This window comes from Apostichopus japonicus, chromosome 1 (genome assembly GCF_037975245.1).
Source record: "Apostichopus japonicus isolate 1M-3 chromosome 1, ASM3797524v1, whole genome shotgun sequence".
In the NCBI taxonomy this organism is placed as follows: Eukaryota; Metazoa; Echinodermata; class Holothuroidea; order Aspidochirotida; family Stichopodidae; genus Apostichopus; species Apostichopus japonicus.
In genome coordinates this window covers 13,341,928-13,367,230 of record NC_092561.1, presented here as the reverse complement: position 1 = coordinate 13,367,230, position 25,303 = coordinate 13,341,928, and the positions used below count along the sequence as shown (strand labels likewise).

General features: G+C 37.4%; 2 protein-coding genes across 3 annotated transcripts; one reads left to right on the top strand and one right to left on the bottom strand.

The window, feature by feature from the left end:
• Positions 1-3,108: 3,108 nt before the first annotated feature.
• Positions 3,109-6,507, bottom strand: LOC139960586 (alpha-N-acetylgalactosamine-specific lectin-like). The gene is made up of 3 exons (XM_071959398.1): positions 6,333-6,507; positions 4,808-4,955; positions 3,109-4,295 (listed from the first exon to the last, which is right to left on the bottom strand). Exons 1-3 carry the CDS (start codon positions 6,428-6,430, stop codon positions 4,089-4,091), a joined length of 453 nt encoding a protein of 150 aa, XP_071815499.1. The 5' UTR covers positions 6,431-6,507; the 3' UTR covers positions 3,109-4,088.
• Positions 6,508-19,975: 13,468 nt separating this feature from the next.
• Positions 19,976-23,316, top strand: LOC139967957 (uncharacterized). Of its 2 annotated transcripts, XM_071972203.1 has the most exons (4): positions 19,976-20,768; positions 21,207-21,273; positions 22,213-22,383; positions 23,134-23,316. In XM_071972203.1, exons 1-3 carry the CDS (start codon positions 19,992-19,994, stop codon positions 22,332-22,334), a joined length of 966 nt encoding a protein of 321 aa, XP_071828304.1. In that variant the 5' UTR covers positions 19,976-19,991; the 3' UTR covers positions 22,335-22,383; positions 23,134-23,316. The 2 variants fall into 2 exon arrangements, with proteins under 2 accessions (XP_071828304.1, XP_071828313.1); XM_071972212.1 differs by lacking the exon at positions 22,213-22,383.
• The last annotated feature ends 1,987 nt before the right edge of the window (positions 23,317-25,303 follow it).

The window sequence follows — 25,303 nt, the reverse complement described above, 5'->3', positions numbered from 1 at the left end:
TATTTCAACAACTTTAATGTGAGATTTTAATGTATTCTACTGTGCGTGCCATTGTCATATTATTTCAGCTTAAAAATGCCAATTGTAGAATGTTATTGGTGCACAGAAATTTTTCGTTGAGTAAATTGTTCTGTGCTCCTCGTATGTACATTGTTTATTACAGGTAAACGTTTTATTTACTCCTTTGTTGGTTATCAATACTTTTTTATGCTACTGTATCCGATCGAGCACTTTCTCAAACATCCACTACTTGAAGATGGGATGGAGTTAATTGCAAAGTCAACACTCAATTCTTTCTTCGTGTAACCATGGAGTTATTACCGGTAATAGCTCCATGGTGTAACCAAATGAAACGTTTAAGGCAATGAGCTTTGGTGTGGCATCGAACAAAGATTAGAACACTGTGTTCTTGGGGGGTTCTTCCCCAAACATGTTCAGAAGGGATCATGAATATTAAATAATCTGAAGACATCAATGAATATAATGGTAAACGTAAACTTGGAGTTTAGGGTTCTTGTTCTAAGTTATTGTAATTATTTATGACAGCATTTTGATCGATTTGAATTAATTTTGTTTCTGAAATTCGATCAATTACCAATGGAATGAAAGTCGTGGTAATTCCTGGTCTTTATCAAAGGTTTACCTCAGTCATTCCTGCGTATGTAAAGAAATTGGGTTTTCTTGATGGTGGACCCTCCTCTGCAATGGAACATCCCTCGTTTCACTGACATTCCCAATTGACCTTTGCCCTGAACACAGAATATTATTGACCGACGATTCGTTATGCTAAGTAAATGTGTTTGATGTAGATTTCTAGGTACAGATACTGGTGGTGAAGTAAATAAACGAACATTAGTTCCCAAATTTACAAAATCCATCCGATATCCTTCACTCACATCCTCTTAATGAACCAGTTGGGTAAAATCCTATTTTATTTGTTTGTTCATTTCGAGCCCCAATATTCATAGCATTATGTAACAATGCTGATTTTGTAATTACATGTAGTAATTGAATACCTTCAACGGATAACTAGTATACAAATTCTATTTATGGTTATCATAACTTTAGAAAATAACATCAATTGACCGGAATGTGTTTATTAGAGGACGCTATCTTTATGAAAAATTCGTTTGGTTCAATAGAAAAGTCACGATTTTGTCTCTCGGAATTCCAAGGAAATCCAAAGGTCCAAACTTGTTTTGGGAAGTATGTAAAGAAACTTTTTTTCTTCACAATTTCTATATTTCGTTTGATTCCTACAGTTAACACTTTCCAACTGAAAATGTATTATTGGATAAATGTTTCATCGTGCCATATCTCTTTTCTGATATTCCTTTCGTATTCTTCGACTTAAATAGAAACCATGAATCACTAAACTGTCATTGCACCACTGTTAGTTGGGATATGATACATTCCAATCTTCATAGTCTTTCTCTCAAAAATTTCAAATGTATTTTAATTGCCTCGAACTTCAAATCCGCCACTGAAAGTAAACGTAAAGACATCGATTGGATCTTTCGTATTAAGTCTCACATCACCGGCCTCAATAAAGACTTGGGACCCCTTAACAACTATCGGTTCTCCAAACATGTGTAATCCGTTCTTTGCTCCTTTATCCGCTTCCTGAATAGTCATGGTTCATTTGGTATTAATTCTATCAATGCAACTTACACTTATCTAGCGTCATACTTTCATTGTGTTACATTTTGTACTTTTCATTCGACTGCCAAGTATTGCTGACGAAGGTCCCAGGGAGGCCGAAAATTCCAATATATTTTCTAAAACTTACTCCTTATTTGGCAATGATGAGTCACATCTTATTTCTCTGGTTTTCTCTATTAATATTTTCTTTTGGAGTAAACACGTCGATTTTCTTTATAAAATATATATATATATATATATATATATATATATATATATATATATATATATATTTATGCGTGTGTGTTTTTCGTTCTGATCAAATTCTCTTAACAAATTATGTAGAAGAGACCTTATTCCAGTGAACTATTCTATGATTGCTTTGTTACTGATAGATATGGACATCTTTGTTTGTACAGCTGTAATGTCTGTTTCCAAAGACACTCTATGTATTATTGTTTCGAAATGAAGTGTACACGATTTTCATAGAAGACGAATTTAATAAATGGAGGGAAAACGTCAGTTTACCTTTTCCTAACATTTAGCACGCTTTTTGAGATCATAATAACACATCTCCCTATTTACACTGTCAACATATCATGAACTTAAATATCCTGAGGGTTGTACCTTTCTTTACTGTTAAAATAATGTCAGATGCTGGTTACGTGGTAGATTAAAGGTACATGTCGAAAGCACAAGTTAGTTACGTTGCTTTTATATTCACAAACAGATACGTTACGTTTCTTGAACTTTGCAGCTAACGAAATTTTCAGTTAGTTTTATTTTATATGGAGTACCTTTGTTTTGTTTCGTAACAAAGTAATGATGAATCATATATGCCCAATTCAGTTTATAATTTGAATAAAAACCTGATACTTAGTAGGTGCTGCAGCAATATGCACTACTTTGTTAGATAAATTTTAAATAACAATGTTAACAACTGATGGAATATGCCTCAAACTTGAACATTCGGCCGTCAACCTGACAACAGCATTTAGCTGGTAAGGGCTAAAAGTTAACCTAAATAGCCTTATTAAGTGCTCCCTTGTTATATATTGCTGAACAAATAATGGACAAGTTTACCAGGAAGAAAACGTTAAAGTGATTTGAACGATCGATACACATGAGAATGGTTCCAATTTTTTGCTAAATGGAGGGGGTCGTCCGAAACGGAAAAAAAAAAACGTTTGTACAAGCAATCCTCAAATTAACGTAGATACGGTTCCCAGAATTCTTCGGCAAAGCTTTAACCTTTGCAGGTTCAGTGCGTTAGTAATTTTCGCAGATTTATGCAAGAAACCACGCCTATTATTAAAGTTCAAGCTCATGTATCAGTTCACGTTGAAAGTGTACATTCCTAAGAACAACTGCTATTCCGGTTAGCTTAATTCCCCGTGTTAATTTAGGGGAGGAAAGTTATATCCACACACATTATAGTAGCTACATACTCCAAGGTAAGGCCCGAATTATCGCAACAACACTTGTTGCTATGTATTTCGAAGCATACTGCAGTGGCTTGGTAGGCCCGTACATGGAAATCAAAGTAAGGTCATACATATGCAGAGACTATTCAGTAACCCCATGAATATGCAATCGGGTAAACGTATTGTAACAGCCACAGCCACAAGAAAGGTACAGAAGATACAAAAAGACAACATAGTTTCAGTCATAACTACAAAAGGAATCATTCTAATCTTTAATATGATTCTTCCTACAAGAAAATGATTTTCTTCATATGAGGATTTTCACAATACCAAGATATGAAACTTATCACATTAACACATAATATACTCTTTAAGCTATAATCACTCTGCACGGGTCTTATTGTTTTCATATGTGTATCGAAGGGTAAAGCTGTCACCCGCTGTAATAAATATGTTATACTTTTAGTCCTGTGCTGATCATGTATATTGTTTGCTTGCTTTGTACACTCAGGGTATTGTGACGAACCGGGCATTATTGGCTTAAAGGCATGCTACGTAACTGTGGTTTAGTTGAGATTACTCATGTAATAGTAACTACCATTGGTAAAAAAAAGAACAATTTTAGACATCGCGGGTGCACACAAATGGCAGCTATGCATGTGGACTCCTGACTCTGCTAGTTAAGAGGTTATTATTTAGTCTAATTTAATCGTCAAAGGGAAATATCGCTGAAAGGTCAAACTGGCCAAAATGTGGGCCAAAAACTTTATCGCGAACTTCCCCTTAAATGAAGATGAATATAGCAGTGGATTATAACACCTTTGATTTTCCCTCTATTTTCAATTCAAACGGAAAACTTGATTTTGACGAGCAAGAGAAAGAAGGCGAACGTTTGGAACTATTTTTTTGGCTATTGTTGATATTTCAGCTTTGCATTCTTGAGATAACTATGATAGTTCATAAATAACTACTGCGTCCAACTCCCTTAGAAACATGTTGACGCATATGTTAGAAAGTCGTGATCTAGTCCAAAGTTTGGCACACATAGCGGTACGCATTGGAACATACCTTAGCCCACCACTGTCCAGCTGTGTTTGTTATCGCACAGTCGACTGATCCTGGAACATCTTTCGGTTCTCCTCTCTCCCACGAAGTGGTTTTATCTTCAATTGGGGCTCCATTAACATCAACATACTTGCCAGCTGGTCCTTCTTTGAAGCCGAGCCATAACTGTGAAACAAACAGATTGTTACAACAGATGTTACGACATTAATGTTAAAGTATAAATAGAACATTAGGGGGGCCGACATTACATGTGAAATTAGACAATCTGGAACAGATTTATGTTGGTTAGAATATGATTTGCACCGGTGATCCCAGCGATTACAAGTCCTTTCTCCAAAACCTGAGCTGTCCCACTCAAACTTTGTGCTGATGCTATATTTTCAAACATATATTGCTAGAGGTACCACTACCTTGCATAAACCGTGTCACCATTTAGAAAAGACCCTATAAGTTGTATTCGGTCAAAGCCAGAAATGAGTTCAAGATAAAGTGTTTCTTTTACCGCTTTCAATTAATCGGCTGATTTTTAATTGATCAACAATGATCATTTAAAATCTAAGCTAAACAAAGGAACATTGGAAATGCTCTGTTATATTATGTTCAAGTTGAGACTTAAGCGAAGGATATTAAACTACAGTTTTCCTCTGTTAAAACTGCTTTAAAATAGAAACACTTACTTCGGCATCATCTGGTATATTCAGCGTATTCCACAAATTACTCTTAAAGTCGTCTCTCTCAGATGCTGTGTATAAGGTGAGCAGATGAGAGTTCGAGGTCATACAATTGGTTTCGGCCTGATCCCATGTGGTAAGCTTATCCATGAATCTGCACATGGTAGCAAAATATGAATTGTCTTTAATAAAACGTAGAACGTAAAACGTAGAACATATAGTGCACAACTATTTGCATGTCGGGATGCATGTAATGATACCCTATATAACAGGAGTAAATCTGAAATTACATATATTGCTCACCTATTTGAATGTCGGGATGCATGTAATAATGCCATATCTAACATGAGTAAATCTGAAATACATATAGTGCACAACTATTTGCATGTCGGGATGCATGTGATGATGCGTTGTCTAATGGAGTAAATCGACAATACATATATTGCTCACCTATCGGGATATTTCATACCAATATTGTTTACGTGTTAATGTATTTGCATCTCGGGAACATTTATTATGAATGTAGACAATCCAGCTGGTAAATAAAATGTCTATGGTATGGTCGGGTATGGTCGGGTATGATCGGGTATGGTCGGGTATGGTCGGGAATAGTCATGGATATTCCATGTAGCACAGACCAAGACATAAAATTCGATTTTTGTCCCCTTACAATTTGTAATATTTTTAATTTTTAGTTATGTCAACTTTTTGAAGTAACATCCAATACGGGCTTGAATTTTACCACATTTAGTAATACTACAGCCAATCACAATCACATCAGGAATGTTAACATTGTGGTAGAAACTTCACATGAACAAACGCAATTACATTACTTCAACGATGTAGATCCTATCATATCGTGAAGTTTCTTTTTATACGTTAACACACTGATTACATATAAATGTATACACCCAAACGTCTCATTTGAATTAAGGAGCGCCAGATATGCGTCCAAATAGAACTGTATCAACATGATCCTTAAATGCACAAAATAATAATGATTTAAAGTATTGTAATTAATGTACGTTCACATGTTCTTTTATGAGCAATGAAATGTGAATATTTACATGTTTGTTCCATACCGCATCCATATAATGTTAATTCACACTTGGATACCGTCCAATCGATGCAACCCAGAGAGCGGCAGGGAAGGATTTCAAGAAAATTCTCTTTTTTAAGAATAATTACTTATGTACACGTGTCCCTAGGATACCGTTGGGTGATACGTGAGACATTGATTGATAACATATCAAAGTAACAACAATTCAGAACATATTTATAATAAATGTATTATAAATTTACTGGAAGATTACATAACGAAGATAATGGAAGATAAAAGCTTTGAACATCAATCACAATTTAAACTTAATATTTATACACTTCTTAACTGAAATGTTTTTATAAGCCCTAAGGCTTATATTGTCGACTTAACATTACTATTATTACTAATATTGTTGTAAATTGAATAATGTAAATATGTTACTGTTTAATGATAGAAATAAAACTGAGTAGTATATAAAAACCTTCCTACTTGTAGTATTTTCCATTTCTGTATGTCCATCTATAGCGGCATGCGGCCTGTGCATGTGACATCGCCAATAGCAGTAGAATGGCTACAGTGAACTGCATCTTGGTAGGAACAATTCCTTCTGTGTTGCAATGTTCGCTGATGAAATAAAATGATCATCTCACAAATCTGCTCCAGAGTTTTATAGCAATGGAATGCAAAATAAAATAAGAGAAAATTATTGGAAGGCAACATGTACTTATCTGATCCGATCACAGCAGCTGTTGGTTAATACATTAAACGGAGTTTCTTGTAATTAAGTAATTAGCTCACTTCTCTGACTGCTAATTATGATAAATGACTCTGAGTTTATTTCGTTTATGACATCAGCTGCTATACAGGTTTGGATATTTGAAAATCGTTAAACTTTATTAAGTGTTAGTTGTACACTCTTCTTGATTCTGATTTTACACTCTTCTTGATTTTACACTCTTCTTGATTCTGATCCCACAGATATTTTCTCCCAGCAGATAAAACAGACCATCACTGATATGTACCAGCGGAACCAGATCTCTAAGAAGGCTGTTTCTTTCCTTTCTCCCACAGACTGTAAGGCAGCCAGGTTTTATCTCCTGCCCAAAATTCACAAGCCTGGTAACCCTGGTAGGCCTATCATCTCGGGCAATGGGTCCCCCACCGAGAAGATATCCTTGTTTGTGGACCACTTCATCAAACCTCTTGTTCCTCAGATTAATTCTTATATCCATGACACTCCAGATTTCCTCAGGAAACTTGAAGATATCAAAACCAAATCCCCAGTACAGCCATCATCGGTACTTTCGACGTCACTTCTCTGTACACTAACATCCCTCATGCTGAAGGTATCGCAGCCACGTGTGCAGCCCTGTCTAAGAAGGTCCACCCTTGTCCACCCATCTCTGACATCAAAGCTCTCATGCAACAGGTTCTCACCAAAAACAACTTCACGTTCATGGACAAGCATTACCTTTAAAGACACGGGACTGCCATGGGTACCAGGATGGCTCCTTCCTTTGCATGTCTGTTTATGTCTAGCCTTGAAGAACGCATGCTCAGTACGGCTCCCTGCCGTCCCCTAATCTGGTGGCGCTACATTGATGACATCTTCTTCATTTGGACCAGTGATGAGGATAGCCTGCTCACCTTCATCAATCACATCAATTCTTTCCACAGCACCATCAAATTCACCTCTGATTACTCTCACCAACAGGTTAACTTTCTCGATGTGACTGTTCGCAAGGAACACGGTTCTCTCTCTACAGACTTATACACCAAGCCCACAGACACACACCAGTATCTCCATTCTTCAAGCTGCCATCCCCGTCACTGCAAGTCTGGAATTGCCTACAGTCAAGCACTTCGTCTTCGTCGCATTTGCTCTAACAATTCCTCTTTCATTCGCCATACAGATGCTTTGGAATAACACCTTATTGCCAGGGGCCATAGTGCCAGAAGGGTGCGTGAAGCCATTCAGAGAGTCCGCTCCCTTTCCAGATCATCTACTTTGGCAGTGAAGGACAAAAAGGGACGAGATTGCGACAACAAGCTGCCCCTGGTTGTTACTTTCCACCCAAATCTTCCTCCCCTTCAGAAAATCACCTCTAACAACCACAACATTCTCCTCACTTCAGATAGACTCCAACGAGCCGTCCCTGAAAAACCCATCATCGCCTACAGACGACCACGCAACCTACGAGACCTTCTTGTACGCGCTGCTGTTCCACCTCTAACTTCTAACCCCACACCCATTCAGCATGGTACCTTTAAATGTGATCGTACTTCGAGATGCATCGTCTGCAGCCTCACATTGTTGAATCCAACTCCATCACCAGCCACAGCATGCAACTCACACACAAGACTAAGGGTCACATCACTTGCACTACCACCAATGTCATCTATCTGATCTCTTGTAGAGTTTGCGGCATCCAGTATGTTGGCGAAACCAAAACCACCCTCAAGAAGTGATTATATGGTCACAGATCCACAGTCAACACCATGAAGACTGAGACCCCAGTTGGAGAACATTTTAACCTTCCCAACCATACCATTAACGACATGTCCCTACAGGGGATTGAATCCTTAGGTAGCCGTCCTGACCTAGTACGAATCAGCAGAGAGAGGCTCTGGATGCAACGCCTTCGTACCATTCAACCTCATGGGCTGAACATTCAGGAAGGACATGACTAACTTTCCTCTGTTCCCTACTAATTCTCCCCTTTCTCCCCCCCCCCCCCCCCCACCTTTCACTCTTCTTCTCACAGCTCTCTTCCCCTCCATTTTTCTTCACACCTTTCTGTCTTTGTCCCTCTCTAGTTTATTCCCTACCCTGTGCCTTTAATCCTCTCTTTGTCCCTCCACAGTTTATCTCCTTCCTCTCCTCTTCTCCTGTTGCTTTCTACTTATAATCCCCTTTCATCCATCTCATTGTGTTCACCGTGCTCATTAACCTGTCTGTATTCTGTGCGTGTTTTTGTCCCCTCTGTTACTGTAACTTGTCATTTAGCCTCTGAAGAAGATCCTGCTAGGATCGAAACGTCAGGCCAACTTACTTTTACACAAGTGTTAGTTGTACTAGTTTAAAAGTCACCGGTGTGTATTTACACATCGGCAGTAGTGCACGGTTTAACATTTTACTGATACGCACGCCATCTATAATTGACATCAATGTTTCCTCGGTCAGCGTGTAACATGCTCACATCTGTTACCCAGATTGTGAGAGAGGTAGTTTTCTGAGCGTAGTCTGTATTCTAAGACTACAATCTTTCCATAATTTGTCCTTCCCTCTGCTTCATTATAGGATATCGTCTGACCATAATTTCCAACCTACTCATCTTGGAAGGGCAGAAACATTCTCTACTCGAGACCTACAGTAATAACTTGGTTAGTATCTGTCTATCTCCTCCATGGATATACTGTTGTCAATAGGACCCTAGAACTCATGTTATTGTCCCACCAATTTTAGAACAAGATCAAATATGCGTCAGGTAAGGTCGGTATGGCGAACCGATCTAATTAGTAGGTCATCGGTCTCAATGGCCACACAATTTTCTTCGGGCAGTGGCGTAACCAGCGGAGTCAGGGTTTGGACACGCCGCCGTCAAATCCTCCCTCGCGCTCGCCCCCCCCCCCCCTCCCGCCCCTCCCCCATGACATTGGTGAGCAAACAATATTGAACGAAATGTACATACATAATGGCTCAGTTTAACCAGTTTGCGGTTGACGTTAGTCTGTATTTGACGATAATTCGCAAATTTATACCAGCCAATTGCGTCTCAAGTTAAATATTATCCAATTAATATTGCTTTCTGTCATCGCTACGAGGCCCCCATCCCACCCTCCCCTTGCCACACACGGTACCCAACAAGATAACTTGCTACCATTCTTTTTATATAATTTGTATGTTTATAACTTTAGACCATCATCGGACTATCCCCTTTATATTTTAGCGGATGGAACTGAGGAATAAAACTGTTCAGTTTGGGAAAAGATACATTCATTAAGTACCGTTACCATGGTTGGGAATGGACATATTGCAAAAGTACCTAAAATGACCAAACTGGCCGCGCGCGAATATCCCGCCCACCACCTTCCCCACCCCATCCCTTCACTCACTAACTTCTACTTGGCTGACTAATAATATATAATAAATAACTATCCAATACCCATTCCAATAGCTCCCCGGAATGCGAATAACCCTTTGAACTTGAAGTAGGGAGAATGACGTTAAGCGACATATACTGAAGCAACCCATCCAACTGGTGGCGCTATGCTTGTACGGCAATATTGCACCGGCTGTCACAACTTCACTGGAATAAAACAAAATGGCACCCTCTACACCCCCTCTGTTGCGACCCCGGGTTTTCCCTTGGTCTTCAAAGCCGATAAAATACAATATTAGATAGATTCAGGAAATAAACTCAAGGGACCAAAAGACTACTGAGAGGTTTCTGAAAGTTAACAAAAACGATATATTAACAATGATACGATCTCCACTGATTTGTACAAGGATTCTTGGTACTAGAAATTTTGAATCTCAATACAGATTTTACAACATTATACGGCCGTTAAATTCTTAAAAGATTACTTATCTTACGCGGCGCGTGCCGGCTCTCGGTTCCTTTCGTAACTGTACTGACCTCCTTGCGTCACCAACAACGATGTCGGGAGTATCCCTCGTAGGCTGGTATCCCGTGACTTGGTCAGGAGCAAAACCGTTTCCCGCTGGTCCAATTCGACTCAACGTTTGTATCCCAAGGATGGCTTCCTCCTGGGTGAACTCCGAAAGTCTGCCGAAGTCACGCCTGTCCCGGTTAAACGACGCACCAATCTGATAAACAAACAGTCCACCGGTTCCTCCGTCCGTCCCCTCGTAGTCTGGGAGCCTGTCACATATGATTTCACCCCATTTAGCCCAGAAGGTTTGACCCCTTAAAGTTACTTAGACCATCTAGGTCATTCACAAAAAAAATTGTCAGCTCAACCCCAGTGGTCGGGTTTGGACCCCAGACCCCCTGAAAAAGACCCCCCGGACGGGTTAATTTTACCCCATCTAGCCCATGGACCAAACTTTGTTAGAAGGAAGTAGTATGGATGTACATTACAAAAAAGGTAAAACTGACAAAATTCCTGGTCGGGAAGGGGTTGTCAGACCCCCCACTAAGTCACCCCCAGTCGGGTTGATTTCATCCCATCTAGCACATGGACCAAACTTTGTCAAAAGGAAGTAGTATAGATGTACATTACAAAAAGTGTAAAACTGACAAAATTCCCAGTCGGGAGGGTGTTGTCAGACTCCCACAAAGGTCACCCTCACCCACCCCCCAAAAGACGGGTTGATTTCACCCAATCTAGCCCACAGACTAAACTTTGTCAAAAGGAAGTAGTATGTCCGTACATTAAAATAAAGGGAAATCTTACAAAATTGCTGGTCGGGAGGGTGTTGTCAGACTCCCACAAAGGTCACCCTCACCCACCCCCCCCCCAAAAAAAGGCGGGTTGATTTCACCCCATCTAGCCTATGGACCAAACTTTGGCAAAAGGAAGTAGCATGGCAGTATGCTACAAAATTGGAAAAACTGACAAATTTGTCGGTCTGGAAGGCGTTGTCAGACCCCCACAAAGATTACCCTGACCCACCCCAAAAAGGCGGGTTGATTTCACCCCATCTAGCACATGGACCAAACTTTGTCAAAAGGAAGTAGTATGGATGTACATTACAAAAAGTGTAAAACTGACAAAATTCCCTGTCGGGACGGTGTTGTCAGACCCCCATAAAGGTCACCCTCACCCAACCCCCAAAAAGCGGGTTGATTTCACCCCATCTAGCACATAGACCAAATTTTGTCAAAAGAAGGTAGTATGTCTGTACATTAAAAAAAAAGGAAATCTGACAAAATTGCTGGTCGGGAAGGGGTTGTCAGACCCATACAAAGAGCCCCTACCCAGTGTCTTTAACCCATGAACTGAGATGATAAAAATATAAACATAATTATTTACAAAAATAAATAATTAATGATCATATTTATGAGAGAAGATATTCTATGTAATATAAAGGAGCCTTTAATGTCCATTATGGTTTGCCTTTCTAAATTGCTTCATCTCTTTGGGTGACAAGCGTGTCAAAAGTTGCTAGGCAAGGAAGTGACTGTAACACAATTTGATTTTTTTTTTGCTATAGCATCTAAGTAAAAAATATGGGTAGGCATCCCTGGCCTAATAAATAAACTGATATAGATGAGAATCTTGTGGGAGGAGTTTCTCCTGCCTTTTCCCACATTCTCTTTTGGTTCTGTTCTTGTGAAGTGAAGGTTGTATATGATTAAGTCAGATTTAAGCAGTTAAATGGAAGGGCATATCCCAAAAATATTGTGAGTAATACTTAAAGGCAGCAGATTGTATTTGTTTCCCCGCCCATTCTTTTATATATAATACTCATAATTCCTTCTCAAAATTCATGTTAAATTTTGATAGTATTTTTTTTTTGGGGGGGGGGGCAGAAAATTGTTTGTTGTATTCATGTAAAACATAAGACCTGCTTTAGTTAATGGCCTGCAACCCAGATATCTGCTTGGTCCCATAATATATGGTGTTACAGCAGAGGTTGAACAAAAAAATATTGGGGACCCTTTGGCATATAAGATATCGGTAGGAACAATCTTCTAATTTCTGAAGCCTTTTCAAATAGTTATAGATATGCCAGGTATATAATTGGTTAATCAAAGAAGTTATTTGGGGGGGGGCTTGGCCACTCAATTATATTATTAAAGCTGCCCCCCCTCCCCTGTTTCAGCTGTTTTTGCGTTACGAATGCATAATTTCCTTGTACAATTGTTTTCATTTCATTTTTGGCGTTTCCTTAAATATATCTCTATATATATATATATATATATATATATATATATATATATATATATATCTATATATATCTATATATATATATATATCTATCTATATATATATATATATATATATATATCTCTCTCTCTCTCTCTCTCTCTATATATATATATATATATATATATATATATATATATATACATACACTGTTAAAAAAAATTGTAAATTTACAGTAAATTCCTGTCGAATTTTACAGAAATAGCCGGTTTTCTACATTTACATGTAAAAGTCTGTTTTTTTAACAGACGTTTTCTGTACAGCAAGTGGTTTACACAAAATTGTAGTATTATTCCCTCCGAAGAAAATTTACAGGAAAATCCTGTAAAATTTTCAAGAATATGTCAGTTTTTAATATTTACAGGTAAAATTCTGTGATTTTTACAGACGTTTTATGTTACAGCAAGTGGTTTACAAAAAATTGTAGTATTTTTCCCTCCAATGAAAATTTACAGGATAATCCTGTAAAATTTTCCAGAATATGTCAGTTTTTTTATATTTACATGTAAAATTCTGTGATTTTTACAGACGTTATGTGTGTCATGTACTTTACAGAATAAGTTTGTTTTGCAATCTAATGCATGTAAAATGGGAATTTGAAGAGCGTTATACGGAAATATTCTTGAAGGTGGAAACACGTTACCAATATACAATGGTATACAACAAAATCCATCGTGCATTAACATTACCGTTTGGCAAAGAAAAGAATGAAATCCAACCATGAAGCTATTACCGATAGCTCCATGATCCAACCAACAATTACCAGTTTACTTTGTCCCTACAGTCGTTTTCTGCCTTAGTGTTACATTTGAGCAACAACCCCCACCCCCGTGAGGCTTATCAATGACCCTTAATTGTCCAGTGAACGAAAACAATGTGAAAGATAACCTTGAAGGGTCTGTAGGTCAAATATGTGAAATCTAACCATTTCAAGAGTTTTAGTAACGAATTACTTGTAAATGCCTAACGTGTTAACTAATGAAAACGACATAGATGGTACTGTTCCAATTGGTTTACCGTTTGTTTAAGGAGTATACAACTTCCGAGATCCTTTCAAAACAATTACTGATGTGAGCTGCCAAGAATACAATGCCCAGCCTTCAAGATGTAGTCTAATTCATTGTTTTAATGTTAACTTGTATTGTCAGTACAACATGAACCGATGACAATTCCGTGTGCTCAATGTACGGTCACACATACAGCTATTTATAGCTCAATGGGTCACCGAACGTATCAAAATGTTGTTAAATATGTCTTGTACAGCAAATGTCATTTCATTCATCTGAACCACCCCCCCCCCCTCAACCCCTCCTCCAATTCGACCCAGCCGGTCTAGCTCGATGATTGGCGTCAACGTGTCTGTAACAGCTATGACGTCTCGCGCACAGGCGGGAATTATTTTGATACATTCTGGGCGGCTGACGTTGGCTCTCCCGGAAAACTTGGCTACAGTCCAACATGCAGTCACATGACCCAAGTTGGCGCGCGATGAACGTCCAGTACATGCTGCGCTGTTCTGTACATTATGATTGATCGCATCTCGCACGTACGTATGAAGTGTATAGATTGCACAATACAATACTACAGCGCTTCAAAGTACGTCGACACGAGAGGAAAACAACTGCCGTTGCCGTCCAGTAGGCTACGCACATTTCCACACCAGAACAAGACTTCATTGAGTACTTCGTTAGACGTGAGTGGTAAATTATTTGAACCATATGCCACATTTGCATTATTATAATCAACAAAACAACTTTGAAAGTCTGGTCATAACAAAAAGTTAGTTTATATTTTAGTTATAAACGTAGGGCCCAGTGCCTATAACGTAGACTAGACGAACGATAATTAAGAGTTAGACTATCACTATAGTAACACTGGCGCTGTATTAGACCACCTATCGTCGCCCTACCGTGCATTTTGATATGTGCTTGTGAAGCTTAGCCTTGCTTCATGTTGTTTAGGTTAATATGATATAAGGGTGGGTACATTGTAACTTGTAAGTTAATTGGTGCTGATAGCCTACATACATGGATGATATTGGCTCTCATGTGGCATGTAATATGCAGTCTTTAGATTAGCATAGGTTAAGCCTTTTAGAACATGACTGAATTTGAAAAGGCATAATTCATGTTTCTTTCATATTATCAGTTTTGATAAGCTCCAATCAATAGTGAAGCAGGGCAGAAATGTACACCTGTAAAATATGCAATGCACAAACAGCTACTATCCGTAGCTATGTTGATCACGTGAGTTCCCATAGGAATATACCTCGAGTGAGATTTCCATGTTGTTTTGTTAATTGTGGCTATACCCTATCAACTTTTGCTGCAATGAAGATTCATGTGACTAGGTATCACCGCCATCTTCAAAAGCAAACAGCAGTTGCAGCCAATCTTCAGTCAGTTAACCTGTCATTGATTTGTACGTATGAAATCTGTCAAAAAGAACTCACAGATTTGTCCTCATATTTGGCACACTTAAAAGCACATATAAGAAAAGGACAAATTGTATCTTGTCCATATAAGAAGTGCAAAAGAGATTTTTCAAAAACCAGTTCATTTACAGCACATTTATCACGTTGTCACAGAAACTGGGGAGCTGTAAACATTTTGGATAAATACAAACTTTCTACTCGTGATCATTGCTCTTTGGATCAAGATATACCTCTAGACACTAACTGCTTTGATGTGTCTACAGAGACTGATAGATTTGTCAGTGAAAATGACATAAGCTGTGATTTCGAAAACAGTAACAATTGCCAAGGTAGGGCGCAAGAAACAGGTCAGTCTAGGCTTCAATTTCAACAAAATTTTGCCTTGTTTCTTCTGAAACTTCAGGCAAAACAACTTGTTCCATCACAAACGATTCAAATGATTGTTGAGGAGCTTCAAACTATTCACAGTTTATGTCAACAAGATCAGGTTTTGAAAATTACTCAAAAATTGAGAGATGAGGGTTTAGCAGAAGAACGTATCAAATGTGTAGCCGATTATATGAATGAGATAGATGCATGGATTGCTATTGATAGTTGTAAAGGAAAACTCAGATCGCAGCACTGTAGAAAAGAGTACTATAAATCAGCATTCAAGTTTGTTGCTCCAATTGCAATATCACTAGGGAGAGATTCAGCACAAAAAATGCATTACTATCATTACATTCCAATCAAGGAGAGCATTGAATTGCTCCTTTCAGATGATTTTGTGTTGGGACAATGTCAAAGTAGGCATCAAAGTGAAGACTCATCTGTTCTTACTGACATAGTGGATGGTACAGTTTTTAAAAAAAATAGTTTGTTTCAAAGTTGTGAAAGATCTTTGTCCATCATTCTCTATCAAGACTCATTTGAAATTGTAAACCCACTTGGGTCGGCAAGAAAAAAACACAAAATACTAGCAATGTACTTTACACTTGGAAACATCCAACCTGAGTACAGATCTGTTGTTGATGCAATGCAGCTTGTGTTTTTGTGTAAAGAAGTTGATTTTAAGGTCTTTGGGCAGCAGAAGGTTTTTGAGAGAGTGATAAATGATTTAAAAACATTAGAGGAAGGTGGAATAGAAACAAATGACGGGGTGGTCTGGAAAGGTGCGCTGTCTTGTATATTAGGGGATAATTTAGGTTCCCATTGTATTGGGGGTTTCATTGAGAGTTTTTCAGGAAATAACATGTGCCGCTACTGTTTAATAACTTCACATGACTTCAAATGTAACGCACCATATGCTGTTGGGAAGCCTAGAACCAAGGAGGAGTATGATTCTTGCATTGCACACCTTGAAGATCATGAAGAAAATCATCATCAAGGAATTAAATTTAATTCATGTTTTAATTCTTTGAGGTAATTCCATGTGTGTGCACCTGGTTTGCCACCATGCCTGGGGCACGACTTGTTTGAAGGAGTTGTTGATTACGATGTAGCCATGTTTATTCAATACTGGATTTAACAAAAACATTGGTTCACATATGCAGATTTGAATATAATGTTGGTACAGTTTAAATTTCAAGGACGCGATGCAAACAATAAACCTGCATTTGTAAATTTATCAGGTAACCGCTTAGGTGGTCAAGCCGTTGAAAACTGGAACCTTTTGAGACTTCTTCCAATTATTTTGAGTGCATATGTTAAAGATCATAATGACCTTGTATGGAGACTCTTTCTTCTTTTACGAGAAGTTGTTGAGTATGTGTGTTCTCCAAAGATTTCACATGAGCAACTTGCATATTTAAGGGTGATAATGGAGGAATACTTGACTGAGAGAAAACGACTCTTTGCTGATACTCCCCTCAGACCAAAACATCATTTCCTGAGCCACTATCCAGATTTAATTATTAAGTTTGGACCATTAATGAGAGTGTGGACTTTACGCTTCGAAAGTAAGCACTCCTATTTCAAACGTTGTGCCAGATCTGCACAAAATTTCATCAATGTTACACAGTCTTTAGCAAATCAACACCAGTACTTTCAAGCTTATAACAGCTCAGGGAAAATATATCCAGATAGATTGGTTATTGAAAATGCCACATCCCTCAACATAGAATGTTTCATGCCTGAAATAAAGCATGCTTTGCAGGCAGCAAATGTAAAGTTTGATGATTCTGTTATCAGTGACAGAGTTCAGATGTTTGGCACTTCTTACCAGAAGGGTTTCTTTGTAATATGTCAGTGTTCTGATACATGCTTTTCAAGTCTTAAATTGGGTTGCATTTTGTTTGCAGTTGTTGAAAGCCAAAATATTGTGTACCTTGTCGTAAAGATGCACAGTGGATCATTCAATCACACCACTGGAGTTTACTGTTTGCAGCCTTTGAATATAGTGTCTTGTGTGCAGATTTCTAAGCTTGCTGATTATTTTCCATTGTCGGCATATTTTGTGAGAGGAAGGCTTTTGCTTTCACTAAAGCATAAGCCATTAGCTGCAGTGCTTTTATAGGCCTGTAAGTGGCAAATGCTGTACAACTGGGGCGTATTTTCATTGACTTAAGATGGTGCAATGTATCATCTTCTCTTAGAACCATGCTAATGAACTTGAAGCATTACATACAAGTACTTGTTAAATAGCTTATGCATTTGTTGATATTACTGCAGAAAAACTGTTGTAAAGTTATGAAATAATTATCAATTAATATCTAATTAAGGCTTTGTGTTTACATGTAAAGTGCCTTCCATTTAAAGAACTATGTTTTAGTGCAAGCTCAATTATGGAACAACTAGGAGTATATAATGGGCCTTACAAAGAAACTTATAGTAAGCAAATGTCGCATATGAATTATTCTGAATTGAGAAGGAACTAAAACCTTCACTTCCATTACTCAGGTCTGAGGTTCTCTTTTTAAAATGAGCGTGTCAGAACAATCAGATGATACAATTTGTCTTGAAGATGTTGCTTCATCCATAATGCAGCATCTTCCTTCACTGCCACTTGAAATGGTGGACAAAGTAGTTGAACAGCTCCTGGCTGCTGGTGTGGAAAGTGTGTGCGATCTCAAGCTGATCACTGATGATGACCTTTCCAGTGTACTGAAGCCAATACAGAGGAGAAAGCTGTTACTAGCATGGGCAAACAAGGCAGGTAAGCAGAAATATAATTGCACTTTCTAAATATGATTATCCTCCTTTTTTTGAGGAATGGAGAGGTGAAAGGGGAGGTTAAGAAGTAAGTTACAAGAGGAGATGGAAAAATGTCTAAATAGTAAGTACATGTGATACACAGAAGTTTCTCTTATTGTCTAAGACAGTTGCTGGTACCACAAATTGAAAAAGGAAACTGGTCTCATAGTACATCATTAGCATTTTTGTAATTCTCTAAAGAAAATTTCTGGTTAATTATTAGTATTATACATTAGATTTGAATATTTTTAAGTAGTTTTCAAGTAGTGAGCAAATAGAACACACAGAAATCACCAGGTCAAACTAATGAAATGATACACCACATACCCAAACTAAAATATTTATCATCAAGAAAAGAGGAAACCCTTCTTTTTAATTCAAATTAAACATAGAACGTACGTTCTATGTTGTTTGTAGAGTATGTTGAGGTTCATATGAGAGTATGACAAGGCTAGAGGTCACCTTGAAAAACAACCACTATGGGGTAGTATGGGGTACCTCAAATCTGGGATCATACTTGGCCCCCACTTTGGGGTCCAAATAAGCGGGCACTACGCAAACGTCTGCAGTGACCAAATAATGCCATTGACGCAACAATTTGATATGAATGAGTGTTACTTTGCCCCAAAACACTTGTATCCAATAATCAACAAAAATTGCCCCAATAATTTCACACTTTGGTTATACTGATTGAAAGATGCAGAGAACTGTGGCAATGGCTTGCTTTCCATACAGTATAAGAATACACCTTGACAACTTAAACTATAAAGCACGCCTTGTCCGATGCTTATGCACAAGGTCCATATGGCATACGGTACGGTGTGTACATGTGTACAAAGCCATTGCCTACGTCAACAAACAAGCAGCGACTTAACCTATAATATAATAATAATAATAATAATATATAATAATATTAATAATAATAATATTAATAATAATATAGTAATAATAATAATATGATATAGTAATAATATAATAATAATAATCAGCAGTTATTTTTACGACGCTTAAGCGACCACAAATGTGGGAGAAGACCGCAAGGGCTTATGAATTACAACTTACACGTCGGGTGGCTTCCAATTCAACATTTTAACTCAAATTTGGAATCTTTTCAATTTAGAAAGTCATTTCAGATGGGAAAACCGTAGATTGCTCTTGGTTGAAAAACCCACCTTACTATGACCCGGCCGGGAATCGAACCCCGAACCTCCCAATTGCTAAGCCTCATTGCTTAAAATGCCACCGCCTTTATCTACTCGGCCACAGCAACCTAAACAGACGTGTCAGAGAATGCCCCTGTTGCCAATTGAAGATATGCTTGATTCGATAGATTGCGAGCTTGAGTGCTGCCCCTGTTTGTTGTGTAAATGCTGATGTTCTGTGAGTGTCCAAAAACTAGTACCTTAATGCAATAAATGTCTGTTATCAGGAAATAATTTATCAAGGTTGTTTATTCATTTCATATCATCTACTTTCATTGATGTGACATATTTTCATTCTTAAAGAAAAGTTGCTTGGATCAGAATCTTCACAATCATCTGAACCCGACTCTGTGGCCAGTTCACCAGGCTGCAGCTGGGTGCCCAGTTCAGCAGGATCAAGTCCAGCAGAAGAAACAGAGACCCACTCCCAAAGATCGGCGTGAAATGATCAGAATATTTTGCAATGACATAATGAAAGTTGAGTCAAGTCCAGGACGAAAGCACCTTTCTATTATTGCACAGAAGATCGTTCGTGAGTTTCCAGAACCCTTTAAAGATGACATTGAAGGACTTGTTGTTGGTAGTGGATATGCATCCCTTCTTACACAGTTGGAAAACCGTATGAGCAATATCAATAGAGGCAAATTTCACCTAAATGTTGGTTACCCCCTGTTTGTAGAGGGTGAACAGAATGGAGCACTAACAAAGAAGGGTAAACTCAGCACCTCATATGGCTGCAAAAACTGGCAACCAGAGGACCTACCTGAAGGGGAGGATCGAGACACGCAGAGAAAAAAGATAGATGACTTAAAGGTGATGCATGAACTTAACATATGGGATGACAATGAGGTTGTTTTCCTCATGAAAACTGTATTTCCAACCATCCGTGCCAAGATAAACAGTCAGCAAGTTCCTGTATGTGCTCTCCTTGATGAATATCCTTTCTTGTTTGAGGAGGTTGGGATGATGGGACATTTTGAAGATTTAGTGGGCAGCAAACTGAAATCAGTTCTCACTACAGCTTTTATAGATAAAAGTCCACGAATTCAGAAGTTTCTGCAAGTGTCAGCAAAGAAGAAGAAGGAGGTGCAAAATATAATAGCTGATGTGGAGAGTACTAAGAAGGAAAGTGGTGATCATTCCTCTGATGTTCCAGGACTTATTCTCCTCCTCTGCAATCACCTTGGAGATAAATGGGACGATCTTTTCTACCTTGCAAAGGTAAGAAGTTGCTACCTTTATAAATCATTAAGCTTGTGAACAGTCTCAGAATAGCACTATTTGTCTGTGTTTTTGTGTTTTGCTCTGGTTTGTCGTTCTTAAACTTACAGTTATGTAGATGTATTGGTCAAGTTGATTGACTTTATAACGATTTTCCTCAGCGATGTTCACTGTTTGTAGGTCAGCTGTAATTGTTGTGTATTGGGACTCTGAAGTCCAAAGTTCAGTACATCATATGCCATCAGTTAATTAAGATCTTCCCCATTATCATCATTTTGATTTCAGGGATACATATTGTCCCTCAGTTTCATTGTTTTATGTTATGCTTTGGAAGAAACTCCTGTTTTCCCAGATGGCATCTTGAATGTTTTGTCCCACTATATAATAAGATAAGTATTCCAAACAATTTTATTGTTCCTACATTTACATTATGTTCAGGAAACCAGTACTGTGCAGAATATCACTAAGGATCTGAAGTCAACATCCCCATGCATCATTATTCAAGGTGAGAAGCATTTGGAGGATTTTGCTCTAAGATGCATTTCCTCCAGTACATATACACTGCTCTTTTTCCCTTTTTGGTTGTAACGTTTGAAATTTGTGATGGTGAGTATGTGTGCGTGTGTATGTATGTATTTTAGTGATACCTACCTTGTAAACACAATTTCTCATGAAAGGAAGCTTAGACAGATCTCATAGTTGTCATGTGGGTGTACCCGATAGAGTACAAGAAGCCTGTTGTTTTTGGCAAAGGTCAAAGATCATTTGGGGTCAACAGAGGTGAAACTGAATACTTTGTAAACATGATATCTCAAGAAGGGAATCTTGGAAAGATCTCATGTGGTATGTAGGTGTGGTCACTTGAATCAACAGGGGTCAAAATTTGGGAATCTTTGATTAGAGAAACCTAGGAAGTTATATGATGACAAGTGTGTCAATGACACCCCATAGTGCACTATCACCTGTGGAAGACAAAGTCATGAGTCCATCTGAGATTTAACTGGGAAAACTCTGTTACTGCATCAATTCAGCATGTATGTGTGCATTTGATGCTCAGCATGTAACATGAAACTCAAGAACTATAGCCCATTTTTGACTTCATATGTGGTAAAAACATTTTGGTTGACCATTGCAACATTTTCAATGTCATTTTTGTGTTGCTGAGGGTGCCTCAGTAAATCAATATATCATATAAACTGTTTTTTCTTTCATATCCACACTGACAATATTGAAATCTGCCATCAACAAATATATCAAAATACCAAGTGCATCCGAAACAAACCTTGAATACCGGTAAATATTGAATAAAAAATAATGACCCATTAGTGCACGCGAGTTGGAGTATATTCACGCTGCAACTGTAAAGTAGTGGTAGTCATAGCAGTGGCATTAACTTTAACTGGACATTCTCTTAATAGTTCTAATTGATATTTATTTTTTGCAGGTCCAAACATGTACACTGGAAGAAAGTTTATGTTGGCAGTAGATATGGTTATTGTTAATGACCACATTCAAACTTTTGAAAGTGCAATGACCATGCTGTTTGCAATGTTTTTTTTATCTTAAACATTGAGTATCCATCTGAAGGTGCAACTTTAATGGAGTTTATCCAGCGGTGAGTAGGCTGAAAGTACCCTAGTAATAGTTAACCATTGTTATTTTGTGTGGACATTCCCTTGACATGGAATGTAAGAGTGTATGCATATTATTAGCCACCTTCAAAAGATCAGCCGATCATAAACGTACCAATAAAGAAAAAAAAATCAACAAATTGCAGTTAACTCTACTCCTAGGCAGATCATTGAAATAAATCATACTCTGTTCTCAGTTACAGCTGATTTACTTATTTTGTACTATTTGTTGTGGTCCAAGAATAACAGCAGCTTTGGTAACCTTTTGTAAACATTGATGACCTTTACATTATTTTCACCAATGGAAAGTTAGTGTAAATAGTTGAATGGCATGTTTTATTATTTTGGAAAAGGGTGGGAATGTATGAGTTTGGTTACTTACTGAGAACACCTTCACAATTTGTTGCAACTATAGGGTATCAGCTTAAACTGAACAAAATTAAAATTAAAAGAGAATTCACAAATTAGCTCTTCTTTTCAGATCATGATTTCCTAGAAAACTGTTGAATTCCAAAGGCTTGTAAATTAAGACAGGTATCCAGCTCAATTGCTTCTATCAACACCAGTGAGCACACATACAATTGGAAACTGAGTTGTGTCACATCTTACTATCATGTATGACATACTGTAGTGTAAATTTGAGACCAAGGGAAATTAATTGTTAAATGGTTTAATAATTGCAAACTTATTTGAACTTTATGACTTCACAATTCTAATTTTGCTCCTCTTTGCAGCTGCTTTGTTGGATTGAATCCAGAAAAGGGAAGAAAGACCCCCAAATCCAAGAAGAGCTATCCTGTCAACCCAAAAATTTTGGCTTTGGTTGGAAACCTGAAGGAGTTTGAGTCAGATTGGACAGTCTAAATGCTTTTCAGGCACTTCCCGTGATTGGTCACATTAGTCTGACAATTTGGTAACTTTGGATTATAAATCTAGGTCACTTGGTTGATTTAAAGTGTTCCTAGTTGAGAAAATGTTAGCGAGCCTCTTGAGCCTCCTTAACTGGAACCATAGACTCTCCAGCTACAGAGAAGTCTCATTTACAAATGAACAGTTAAACATTTATACAGAGTTCAAACTATTGTGTTTAACTTTGTTGGTGGATATTTACAAGGTTTTACTTGTTGACAAAATTGTTAAAGACTATTATTTGGTGCTATCATGACACCTTTCCAATAACTCCACAAACTCTGAAACTCTTCCAAGCAGGTTCACAAATGTTAGAAAAGTTTTGAATCCATAAAAGTTTCAGATGTCAAGTTATTCTGTTCACTTTGTTAATGCTATAAGCTTGATATCTAAACTATATTTTGTTGTCAAAATATAAAATCTCTCTGCTAAATGTTGACATGAAATCTTTTCATAAAACTGCTCCTTCCACTCAACAGCAGAAGCACAGGAATATAAGGACAACTTTTTTAATCATTTACAGGTACAAAGGTCAAATCATTGTTTATATATCTTTTGATCAGATGATTTACAATATCTTTGGTTAACAGATTAGTTAATCTTTATTCTTACGTATTGTAACATATCCTTGTCTTTAACTTCCACTTTGAACTTAAAGGGCTAAAGAAGGTCATGAAAATTAGAAAAAGTATACAATCCTTATCAGCGATAGAGGAGTTACCACAGTTAAAGGTATTAATTTTCTGTGAACATTGATATGCCCATTAAAGTGAATATGTTATATGAGCGATATATTTAATAATGCTAGAACATTTAGAAATACATGAAATGAACAGAGTTGTAATAAAGTTAAGTGAAGAATAGTGAAGATACCTAAGTTTCTGTGGTCACATAATACAGTGACCTTTGCATACTTCAAGTGCATCTGTAAATAAGAGGGAAAGGAACTTTGTTGTAGAGCAATAGAAAGGGCGAGGAACTAGCAGGTGTCAAAGCTTAGTGTTTTATGATCAGTTAATTGTGAAAACTTTCAGTGGCTGATCCAGGATTTCCTGAAGTGGCCGAAGAGACAAATATGGCCACATACAGACTTATCAGTATATTTCCAAACAATGAAAGTATCGTCTGTATAACAAAACCTTTTCCAAAAGAAAGGCTGGGGCACCCAGCAAATTCCCAGTCATCAATAAGAGATTGCCTTCTGATGTTCAGTCTTATATATTACTTTTCAACAAGTTTTGAAGTTGTAAATAAAAGTTTAAGAGAACAATAAGTTGTTTTTATTTTATAATCTCACTGATAATAGTAATGCCATCTGACAGCCAATTTTACAGACAAAGACCCATTTATTGCAAGGAAATAAACTATAGATAACATTGAAGACTAGACTTTACCTAAAAGATACAGTAAATTAAAAGTCACAATACAGTTATTTTACAGAGAAAATTACATATTGCAAGAAAAAACTGTGTAAATAACGGTTTCAGACTGTTTATTTTACATAGAATGTAGTGTAAAATAACGGCCGTCATATAGTAATTTTACGGATAAAAACTTTTATAATGCAAAGAAAAACTGTATGAATTACGCTTTCATACTGTGTATTTAACATAGAATTCAGTGTAAAATTAAGGTCGTCGTACAGTAATTTTACGGACAAAGACTTTTATAATGCAAAGAAAAACTGTATAATAACATTTTTAGACTGTTTATTTTACATAGAATATGGTATAAAATAACGGTTGACATACAGTAATTTTACGGACATAAACTGTTATAATTGGGGGGAAAACTGTATAAATAACAGTTTCAGACTGTTTATTTTACATAGAATATGATGTAAAATAACGGTCGTCGTTCAGTAATTTTACGAATAGAGTCTGTTATAATGGGTGAAAAACTGTATAAATAACAGTTTCAGACTGTTTATATTACATGGAATATGGTGTAAAATAACGGTCGTCGTACAGTAAGTTTTCCGGACAAAAACTGTTA